The following is a 12,044-nucleotide window of genomic DNA, read 5'->3' as shown; positions in this document are numbered from 1 at the left end:
AAACAGTTTTACCGGGCGATTTAACTTGCATGAACATAAAGGACTGAACACCAAAACAACGGGCGAATAAAACGGTTCGAAACCATATTTCAAGGGGTCACCGGTGTCCAATGTAAGAAAGTCTCTCTGCATTCACATTACTGTATGACAAAGTCTGCTATTACCTCAAGCATTAACTATAACGCTATGCTTGATATTGATCGAAAATAAGCAATTTACTGAGGAAGAATCTGTTGACGTAAATAGTTTAATGATGGGTTACCTGAGAGAGATACCCTGATCTTCTAATAGAACACCATAATCTCTAGAAATCTCCTTTTTGATGTCAGACAAGATTGGAATTTTCATTTTGCCAAGACCACCTTTCTTTCTATCTTGGCTTGTCCTGAAACAAAAGAATCAATGCTGACTAAGAAAGCAATTTTAATATACACTGAAAACGAATGAGTTTATATACCTTATTTCCTCTAAACAACGCCGCGGCGTTCATTAAAAAATCCAACTTTTGGATGCGGCGTTTAATAGAGGGCGGAGTTTATCAGATGATGGCGTTCATTAGAGGGAATACGGTATTCAAATAAAGTGCCATTAAAACTGCTAAATCCAAGATTTGGTGGGACACTAAGGTGGCAGAGGCAAACAGAGAATGAAAAAATCATGCAATCAAACTTTTTGTGGACGAAAGTATAAGCTACATTTATAAAGGTTTAGGCAATTTTAGAAACACTTCAAAATCATTTTCTGTTTTGGTGACTGAATATTATCCTTTAGTGGTGAAAGCCTAAATTGATCTGGAAAAGGGCTTAGCTATAATTCAAACCTCCTAACTTGTGAGAATATTTACAATCAGAATATTAAAGTTTAGTAGAATCAGTGGCGGACACCAGGGGGGGCGAAGGGGCAGTTGCCCACTCCCCAATTTTTTGGAGGACACTCGTCTTTTGTTCTAAACAATGAGGAAATGTGACGTCACATTATCAAAACAATAGCTTCCCCCCCCCCCCCCAATATTCGTACAAGTGTCTGCCCCTGACTAGAATGCAAATGAAAAATGCAAGAAAAAACTTTTTCAAAAATCTCCTGCAGAACTTTATGCAAGAAAATTTTCCTGCAACCACCCAGTCACATGGTCAGGTGGGTTTTCATGCCCCCCTCCCTGGAGGATGGGTAGAAATAGGGGTAGCTTCTTCTTCCTGAACCTTTCAAATATAAAATCCATTGATAGCTTTCTGGGGCAACAAATTACCACGAGTGGCTTTTATGTTCATTAATAAGCATCCATGTATTAATTTTATGTTTTGGTAGGGATAAGGAGAAGATTAACCAAGAGTTTTCATAGGATGAAAACTGGCACCTTTATTTCGTAGCCTGTTTACTACTGACCAATTTAAAAGGAAAACTAACTTAGTTGTTGAAAAAGTTTGGTAGCCAAAATTTCCAACAATTTCTGTTTCAAAACTAGAATTGGCTTCTCTGGTTTCAAAAAACAAGTGCTTTATCTAATAACATGTCCATGCTATTTCAAACAGGGGAAGGGGCTATGATAAGGGACAAATCGACCCCGGTTAAAAAAATTCCTTCAAGAAAGCTAACCTTGCAGAAAGAGCCACTTTGTATGGTTTTTTAAAGAAGAAGACAATTAAGTATTGTTCCTATAAGCAATACATAAGATAAAAAACATATCCATATCTAATTTGGTCTAATTTACAACCATATAATGACATCGGTTCTACTCTGTGCTAGCATGCAAATATACAGAAGTCTGTTTGCTTTGACAGACAGTGTAATTCAAAAGAGTTTAAAAAAGGAATTTGTGTTTGCCAGCTTGATACAAAAATAATTATTGTTCTGATAATGATTTTAGCATTTTCGAGGTCACTTAAACTAAAAAGATTAATGTTTACTCAACTTACCATGCCAAATGAGAGAAGTGTGAGTCTACTGAACAAGCTAAGACTTCACAGTTAATTGCACGGAATTCATCAGCTCTATCACTGAAGGCAATGATTTCAGTTGGGCAAACAAATGTGCTGAAACCAAAATGATATCAGTTCTAGTATGCATATCAATTATGAATTCACCTCCACAGAAGCAGAATGCATTGCAAACTAAGAATCACTCTTGAATAAGATTTGCAACAAAAATTTAAAACCAAAATGGTAAAATATTAAGATCTATACAGAATATTTTAAAGAGCCACACATCCTCTTTCCTTGGATTTCTAAAAAAACTACCTTCAAACCACACTCCTGTCAAAGTATTAATAGTATAATACATTTTATCAGATGTTTCCTGGTGATGGGCTTCCCACCATGAGATAGAAATAGCAGTGCAGTTTGTCATTCAAATTTTACCTCATCAGCTAAAGGAGATAAACTGTCAACTGGCACAAGGATCTGGTAAGATCAAAATTTTGATCAACACAAGGATCTGGTAAGATCAAAATTTTGGTCAACAATTACTAAAGTGTTTCATCTTCTTGATGAAAATCTTCCAGCATTTTTTTCCATGCATAAAAAAAGATGCAAACATATTTTTAATATTGTTTTGTGATGTAGCTTTGTTAGTAAATTCTGTGCTGTAGAGTATTTCACAGTAAATTTTGCAAACTTTATGTAGCTTTGATAACTTATATATTTTTTCTGGTTTCAATTTCAAATTTAAAACTCTAGTACAAGCTGATAACTGCTATTTTTCAACAAAAAATGGCAATTGGTGGCTTGATAGCTAAAACAATTACTTTTTCCGATTGTTTTGTTAACCTGGCTTTCTTCTGTTTTCAAATAAAGACTAACTAAGATATCTTACAACATAACATTTGAAGATCATAACTACTTACAAGTCAAGTGGATAGAAGAAGAAAACAAGGTATTTCCCTGAAAAAAAATTATGTGCATCAGCAAGCATTTCAAATTATTCAATAAATAAAACTGAAAGAGTATAACAAACAAAATATATATAATTCTATTTTAAAGGATGTGAAATGGAAGAAACCATGTCTAAGTCCTGTTTATGCTAAAACCCATATGATTCACAAGAGGTTCAATTGTTAAAAACGTTTTAAGCTCTACAGAACGCCTATAAGTCTATGGTACCCCAAAATTAGAAGATGGCTTGAAATAACAGAAACATAGCATACTGGCAAACGTTTTGTCCTACATTCTTTAGAGTATAAATGTCTGCCAACGATTGAAAGCAAGCTGAAAGTAAGCTGGGAACAGTGGCGGACACTTGGGGGGGCAAGGGGCAACGACTGCCCCCCAATACTTTGGAGGACAATGGTCTTTTGTTCTAAAACAATGGTAAATGTGACGTCATCTTATTAAAACAATAGGCTTGCCCCCCCCCCCAATATTTTTTGATCAAGTGTCCGCCCCTGGCTGGGAATTTATATTCAGGTGTGGATCGAAAGAATGTGTGACTGGATTAACTAATAATACTAATCAGGGGCAGCGGGCAGTGGTAATAATGTTAATAGTCTATTACCACTTTTTTAAAATAAAACTCTGAATGAATATAAACTGTCAAAGAAAATTTAAGGCAGTCAATAAAATTTGTTTACCAACTGAACTTTTATGAATGAAACAAATTTCTATTCTATTGCCAACAAAAATCATAATGAGCATGTTTGTCTGTTATCAATGAGCTTTTTGTGAAACACCATGCATTAATAGTTTTGCAATTATTTTACCATTTTAGCTTTGCAAAACAACCAGGTTAGTAATAACCCATTGATTCAGCTCCTTTGTTTTCATGAATAAAAACTGCATGCTTTGGCTTTGGAGGCAATAGTTCTCAAATTCTCTTAACGTAGCCAGAGAATACCAGGTAATCAGTTGAAATCTTTTAAACACGAAGAGCTTGTTAGCAAACGATCAAACTAAATATCACTAGAAAGTCCAGAAAGTTTTTTCACTGGTTTTGTCGCAAGGGAAGCTAATTCACAAGCAACTGCTGGATATGAAAGAAAAGGGTACACCTCACACTCAAGAACAGACCCTGTGAATCTGCTTATCAAGCATATCCATGGACGTGTGGAGATGAAGAAAAATACTCTCTTTGGCCTTGTTTAGTCATTGGTGACTTATTAACAGTAACTTAGAAACAAATTACTTTTATAAACAATAAAAAAAGATCAAAATATTTCTGTCAGACCTTTTTACTAAGCTCAGGATGAGCAATGGTAATGAAAGGGGCTCTCATGTTAATATAATTGCAAATCTATTAATGCACCTTTTAGCAGCTAAAAGAAAAGGCAATAAGCCATCCAATTGAAATGCGTTGCATAAAAGTGGTCTCACCTGTGCAGCCCCGGCCTTTATTTTGCAATGCGTTCACAATGGATGACAAGGACAGAATTTATAGAATTAATATTTTGCCTACAACTTGTGGTAACATAGTAAATATCAAATAACATTTTAAGGGGTCTGTCAATGCAAAAACGTTGCAAATAAATTTTGTTTTTTTTTCAGATGAAGAAAGTACCTTTTCTTCAGGAAAACGGATTTTCTTCAAGAAGCTTCATTCGTTCGTTTTTTATGAATGCACTTCTTTTTACAAGAGTTTTTACTTCATTTGGAGAAATGTTTTCTTTTATTCTTATCCTGTGTCTTTTGATCACTTGCAAAACTGAATGGCCACTAACATCGAGCATTTCCTTGGTGCCGAGTTTCTTCCCCATTATTTAGGAATGGCTCACAGAAGCTATTACCAACCCCATAACTCTGTGCACCGCCCCTGACTAAGATAATAATAATATTCTTACTAGTTACCCTTTACACATCTTGAATGAATTCAGCTTCACATATTATGAGCTGATATTTCTCTTAAATGAACAGGGTTGCTTGTAGGTATTTCTGATATTTCTCTTAAAAAGAATCTGTGTGTATTTGAAATACAAATATAATTCTGATATTTCAAGCTGATATTTCAAGCTGATATTTCAAGCTGATATACAAGCTGGTATTTCTCTTAAATGGACAGGAGAGCAACTTCCCCCATGCCATGTTTTTCTCTTTCTCAAGAGTTTATTGCTTAGAGAAAGAACACTGTTGTTGACAACCTCACTTAACCTAGATTTTTCCCAATGACGTTTCTTCTTTGCTTAGAGTGCTCTGCAAAGGTCAGCGAGCATAAGGTCACAGAAGCTCTGCAAAGGTCAGCAAACATAAGGTTCTGCTTCTTAAACAACTAGCATTTTCAAAACCATGAAAGGATGGAAATGCAAGGAAGCTGTCTTTCTCATTAGCAATCAACAATCACAAAAAAAACACAACCAGTGCAAGAAGACATTGATTTACTGACATCTTGCAGACACCAATTGGTCTTAATGCAGGCTCTTAAAATCTTTTATAAATGGAAGTATCCAAAATGAGCAATCTCAAGCTTCTCCAAGAACAGACTGACAGTTTCCTGGAAGGGGATTTTTAACCCCTTCTCTCTGCCAAAACCTAAAATTGTGGTTTAGTATGATGGCAGGGGGGATGGTGTATCACTTGTTCATTCTGGTTTTTTTAGCCATGCAAAAATTCTATAACAATAATGCAGCACCTAATTTTCTTTAAATTTTGCAAAAAAGAAAGACGGCACCTGCAAAATTATCAAGCTATCCTGACCAAACAGAAAAACACCTGTCCCACACCTGCTTTGCATCTTATTTGTTACATCCAATCCTTTCCTGTGCTATTATTCTACATCTGTCTCAAATCATTTGTAACTCTTTTAATTCATTAGTATTGTATCTCTCTAAAAAGAGTTTCTGCAAAGGTAATGTAGGCAACCTAAAAAGAAAGAGCCGTTCAGGCATTGTCTTATTTGTTGACAACAAGTTGATTATTCTTTATCTTTTGATAGCCGCAAAGAGAGGCTTTATTTGAATATGTTGTTTGTTTTTTCATTAGATCAGATTTAATTTTGAGTGTTATACTTTTCTGCCATTAGATAATATCAAGGGGCAGATCACTATATGGCAATTTTATACAACTTTGGTGGAAATCCTATTTTTCATCAGAAAATCAATAGTACACTATTTGCCAAAGTGATTTGTACCTCAGATAATATACTTGATCTATAATTAGAAATTTGTTTGCTTGGCAAATGTCAGCACAAATACTTAAAAATTATTCAGTAGCTGACAACCAAAAACCCAAAACTAAATCATAAGTGTTGTATGGTGAGATTCGCTACTGTCGTTAATAGAGCAAAATTATAAGCATTTGATTTGCAGGGTACTTTATCAATCAGGAAAAAGACAGGGAATGGTAACAAGATTGTCCCTTCTAAGTTTTTGTGTGTGCAAATATGGTGATTCCTTGTTTTGTTCTCTTCGTCTAGCTCTAATTTTCTAAGAAAACATTGCATTTACTTCTATGCGGTGAAAAATGAGAGGATTTAACCCTGTCCTGGAATTAAGTCTGGAAAACAAATACACAGAATTATATTTGTATTTCAAATACACACACAGATTATTTTTATTTATTTAGCTCGAGTTTGGAATAGTTCTCGTCTTTTTTCACAGGATAAAAGAAACTTTAAGTTAGAACAATTTTCCTTATCATGTTTTAACGGTATGTCGGTCGATGCGATGTGACTGAGAACGTTCAAATCTGACTATTCACATTTGCACTTGCTAACAAATTTGACGATGATTGGGATTCTATGGACAAGGTTTACAAATTATCACAGCATAGAAATAATCATCTTCCGAAAAAACAATAAATTCCGTGGAGACAATCATAAAATTAACTGGGGCAAAAATTTCGCCAAAGATTGAAGACCATCAAATGAAGTACATCAAATGATTTCCACCTGCCATTTCGTGTTTCTTGCGATTATGATCATCCCTATATGCCGCGTTTAAAAATTGGCCTTTCTTCGCACTTTTCTCACCACACTCAGATAGTTATGCGTTATGAAAAATTAAATGCAAAAACCAATTTTTTGTCCACGCGCCCCTTTGCGAAATCTAGTCAGCTGGGGTGGGGCCTAGATGACTATGACTTCGGCACAGTTTTCTGAGAATTGAAAATAATTACCTTTATAATCTGAAAGTTTTATATCCTTAAAATCACCATTAGTCGTGACGGCAGTGCCTTGGAAATGAGGTGCAGCTTGTTGGACGAAGGCTTTGCTCATGGTGCTGTGAAGAGAAAACGACGTTGGTTAGTGACTTCTCTGCTCCGCCTCTGGCTTGACTACAAATGTGGGAAAGAGCTGGAGCTCTGCAGTCTCATTGATTGTCAGCAAATTCCTTGAGTGGAGTGAGGCTTCACGTGTATGCTTGAAACGAGGCTTGCCACAGGGAAACCTTTTTTAGATAAAAAATACCGAAAGCGGAGGGGGGCGGGGGTGAAAGGGCTGCAAAAATGAATAAACTTTGAAACAAAATCCCTTGCAATAGATTGCAGTTCGAAATTGACTAGAGTTTCATTTGATAAAGGATGTAGCGCTATGAAAAGCTTTCTGGCAATCGAACCAGGGGTCTGCCCTCTAAGCTTCCTTATTGCTATGCTACACCACTTCACCAAAATCTAAAGGTTACTTCAGATCGATCAATTGAAATTAAAGTAGAATTAATAGCCCCTTGAGGGCTAGACTTTGTTTCTTGTTTGATATAAAGAACAATAGTAGAGTTGTTTTTGAGTAGTAGTTGAAGAGCAGGTTGTGGAAAGTGGAGTTGAATACTATACAGGGCCTCCGACGAAAGGGGGGCCGGGGGGGCCATGGCCCCCTCACTTTTTTTGCAAAACAATAGAGCTTTTTAAAAGTAACTTTGGTTATGATTGTTACACTTTCTCTTGGCTCCTCCACTTTCCAACCTGCGTCGGAGCCCATGCTATATCTATAATTTGTTGACTTCGGTTTGGAATCGCTTTTGCCATTTTATTCTTACTCGTGACAAAGATACGTCAAAAACATCATGCAATCCTCAAATATCATTCAAGCAGGGCACTCATTCAAAAGGTAGTGCTGATTAGATTTTAAAAAGTTCACAGATCTCATGCAAAAGAAAAAAATAATTGCTGGAAAATAAATTTGTTCCAAGTTGTTTTAGAAAGTGAATTGTCAGTTCTCTACTCAAGTTCATTTTAAATTTCAATTTCCCTGTCGTCATTATAATTCAACATCATCCTTATAATTCAATTCATAAACAAGACGCTGGATTTACATTTAAAGGGCCAAGGTACCAGCGGTGGGAAAGCCACTAGACTCTGAGGGGACTAAACTAATGGCAGACATCCCCAACCTCCCCCCCCCCCCCCAGGACCTAAAATAAGCGTGGATCTGACACACTTTGTGGGGTTGTAAATTAAAATTGTGGAACTGTAATTGTAAAAAGTGTGGATTTGTAAATAATGCATGTTCTTAAAAGCGCAGCATAAAATACCAATCAAAACGCCTAAGAAAGAGATGGGAATATTTTTTGAATTCGAAGTGAATGCCTAATGCCAGCCTTATGTATTGCACTCATTTTTTATAAGAAAATTGCGATAAGAAATAAGCAATGGACAATAAAGAAGAATTAAGAAACTTCAGAGCTCGAAGCTTCAGTGCATGCGGAGAAAAATCAATTGCGCTTTATGATGCTGTGTGCTATTTTGAAGTAAAATAGACTCTGTATACAGTAGCAGTTCTGCTGGGAACACGTTTTTGTTCCTTTTGACGGTGATTTATCTTGTGTGATCAAAGATAAATTTTTATTTTATCTAACTCGGTCTTGTATATGTTTATGAATAAGGACATAAAGAAGCAAATATTTTCTGAAAGGGATGTTTTCCGGCGTTTCAAAGGGCGTGGCGGTGAAAATATTTAGGGGCAAGACTCCTAGTCCCGTTCTAGCCACTCCCTTGTGGGCTTGTGCCAGTGTGATCTGATCTAGGGTAATATTGCATAATATTGGCCAAAAACGTAATTTAGCATAAAATCTAGAATAATTTGGAATCTAGCATAACTGTTGCAAAATTCTGATATTATTTAGAAGAAACATTGTTTCCATTGATCCATTGTCTATCGTTACCAAATGCAAACACTTTACACCAGCATCTGTGGTTTCATTTTGGGAGTAAATTGTGACTTTCCACCTTCAGGATATTGCCAGTTGTTTTGAATGGTTGGCAGCCACATATTTTGTGGTTGGCAGCCAAATGCAGCCAGCTAAACGCAGTATACAAAAAAGCTAAATTTTTGCTAATTATTGGGAGTGATACCGTAATCAAAATTTGCTTTGTAGGTTACAAAAGTTTTCACTTGCTTTTATCTAAAACTGTCTGTTATCTTTAACTTTGTTTCATCATTCATCATTTGCAATTTTGAAATTATTTTAAAAAAAATTAAATACTATCTTTGCAAACATGTGTGTTTCCTTTGCATTTGTTTTGCTTTTTGCCACATGCTGCCAGAATTCAGGAAAATTTTGCTTCTTTGGCCAAATCAATTTATGACGGCCAAGGGGTTTTGAGAAACTGTCAAAATGAAGAATTTTGGCAATCAAACCATGGATCTAAATTGCCTTTTTGTTTATGAAGAATAAGTACACTGGGTTGTCAAAAAGGCCAAATTGCAACTCTGGCCACTTTTGATATTCTGAGCATGGATCAGCCTCTTCTCGGGCAGGATTGCCTTGATTTGAAATCTAGCATAGTTTTTGCAAATCTAGCACAATCTTATGACAAATTTGGCGTAATTCCAAAATTAAGGTCTGGTGCTGGTGCGTGGTGTCTGCATTACAAACAAGATGGAGGTAAAGATCATGCTTTCAAAATGGGCGAAAAGAGAATAAGACGAAACAAGCACAATTTGTACATCAGCGAGAGAAGAATTTATTTGCCATCTGTAACGAGGTTCTCGTTTATAGTATCAAAACTTTTTGAAGAACAGATTTGATAGCAAAGAATTTGATGGGCTGAATGCAATTAAGAACTTTTCATAAGAAAAAGCGACTTCACCCAACTTTTTTCCCAGACAAAATATTTCATTCGATTATGCATTAAATTTTGAGAAATAAACGACTAAGATCACAGAGATCTGAGACTTGTTCTCAGTGGAATTCTACCAGACAAGATAATGGCTTGGATTCTCGCAGCAAACCCTAATCCTGTCCATGCAGAGAGGCTGATTGAACACCGAGAATGCAGAGAGACACTGAGAGAAGATCACCTACAATAAGATAGAAGCAGGTGGGGAAAGCTCCATAGCTTAATAAAGATATGAATATTGCAATATATATGCTTGATCTCGCAAGTTTCGAGTTTCAAGAAAAGCTGCAAAGATATGGCTCCAAAAAACCAAAAAACACCAAAGTCTGGGAAGCAAGGCAGATTTAAGGGAGTTTTTGAAGGTGAAAGGAAATAAAAAATAACCTTGACAAAGATCTGAACAAACCACGTAAAAGAGTTTCCTTTTGATAACTTTTTGCTCACATATTAGGAACGCTATATGTAGCTAATTTCTTATTAACCCAATCCATTTATTGTAAAGAATCAGCTTTTGCTACTTATACTTCATTAATTTAAAAATTTGCCCAATTAGGACATGCTATTTGCACTATGATGGCAGTTTCTATATTTGCTACCCTCATGATGCCAATCTCAGCAAAGTACCAGACCCAATTTTTACAAAAAACTGTGGATCTGTAAAAATTTCTTATTTCAGGCCCTGACCCCCCCCCCCCCCTCTTGGTGCTGCAATTGCTGGGCACTCACTTGAGGGTGTGCACATTAAAGTAAGGGTACTCATTTAAAGCAGGTTCTAATTCAAGGGTTATTGTGTGTACCCCTTCAAAAGTTCCTTGCACCTTTAAGTTGTGCACCAGTCTTGGCAAAGGCATTCAAATTTGGCATAAGCATATGAGTGACAAGAAAATTGGAGATGCCCCTCCACCATGTTTTCAAAACAGTTACCTTAGTATAAGGCTTTATTGCCCATTGTTCTTTTGACTTTGTTAGTTTCTGATTGACTTTACGGGGGCCCCAGCACCACAGCCAAAAACTGTTAATGAACGTATGGGGCTAAAAATAAAAATTGAATTGCATGCAACATTATGATTTTTAATGATTGATTAAAATCATCCTGATCGAGAGGCAAATATTAGCATCTGCCAAACAGAAATAATTTTTTACCCTATTTTATCAAAATTATGAATGCTGAGAAGTTGCAAGCATTTGGACAAAGTATCACTGCAAAATACTGTTTATTGTCAGATAAGCAGCATACTTTTTAATGCCCTCTATGAATCTCCAGGATAAAATGTTTTGGTAAGGTAACTTCAAACCAGGGAGCTAAAATTTGCTTGCTTGCTTACATTTGTCCTCCTATTTCGATATAATCTTTTTTTCAAATGATCTTAAAAATTTGTTTCCAAAGCAGATCCATGCCACGTTTGTGTCACAGACAGTGGCATTGTCAGCTCAAAAAAACTGGGGTGGACGAAAACAAATTTTTTCAACATATTTCGAGAAATAAGAAAATCGACTTCTGGGAAAACTGGGGTGGATATGTCCACCGCAGTCCACTCCTCTTGGCGACGCCACTGGTCACAGATGATCACTACCTGAATTTGTGTCATGTGAAGTGACACATCTCATATTTTTGCGTTTAACTCGATTTTTGTCTACGACCCATAGTTTATTCTGATTCATTACTTCAAATTATTTTGCAGAGATATCGAATATGGCATAGGCAACAGGATTTCGAAAGACGGAAAGAAAAGATTTAGAATAACGCACTCCTGAGTTCAAATAAAACCAGATTTGTCTAATGTCTCTTCTCTTAGCAATTAAATTTTCGGCAGCTTGCTGATAACTGAAGAAATGCACCTACAGCTTAACTTTAGAACGATGTGTGAAAGAGATTGATGTCTAAAAATAAATACCTGTGGTGGCAATATGCACTAGTTAGCAGGCCTGCTGAAGAAAATTTTGAACTTCCAGTTAGAGCCGCAGTTCTGTTCAGTGTTTTGATGCTTCTAGGGGCTGCTGGAAGAATGCCCTTGACCAGAAATTGAAGCCCACGTCTTGCTGCATGCGCTGCCATCTTGCATAAATACA

The 12,044-nt window shown here is 36.2% G+C and overlaps 1 protein-coding gene across 1 annotated transcript in view; it reads right to left on the bottom strand.

Annotated features, from left to right (window-relative positions):
* The window catches only part of LOC135694740 (peroxiredoxin-1), a 14,491-nt gene extending 2,447 nt beyond the window's left edge, over positions 1 to 12,044 (bottom strand). Inside the window, exons 1-5 of the mRNA XM_065213599.2 lie at positions 11,870 to 12,044; positions 7,035 to 7,138; positions 2,840 to 2,876; positions 1,914 to 2,030; positions 263 to 385 (exon numbers count right to left, since the gene is read on the bottom strand). Coding sequence (XP_065069671.2) covers positions 263 to 385; positions 1,914 to 2,030; positions 2,840 to 2,876; positions 7,035 to 7,138; positions 11,870 to 12,030 — 542 coding nt within the window. The 5' untranslated portion in view covers positions 12,031 to 12,044. The remainder of the gene's footprint in view (positions 1 to 262; positions 386 to 1,913; positions 2,031 to 2,839; positions 2,877 to 7,034; positions 7,139 to 11,869) is intronic.

Source organism: Rhopilema esculentum, chromosome 8 (genome assembly GCF_057945365.1).
Source record: "Rhopilema esculentum isolate cy_ngs chromosome 8, ASM5794536v1, whole genome shotgun sequence".
Classification (NCBI taxonomy): Eukaryota; Metazoa; Cnidaria; class Scyphozoa; order Rhizostomeae; family Rhizostomatidae; genus Rhopilema; species Rhopilema esculentum.
The sequence above is the reverse complement of the archived record's forward strand: the minus strand, read 5'-3'. Positions and strand labels throughout refer to the sequence as shown.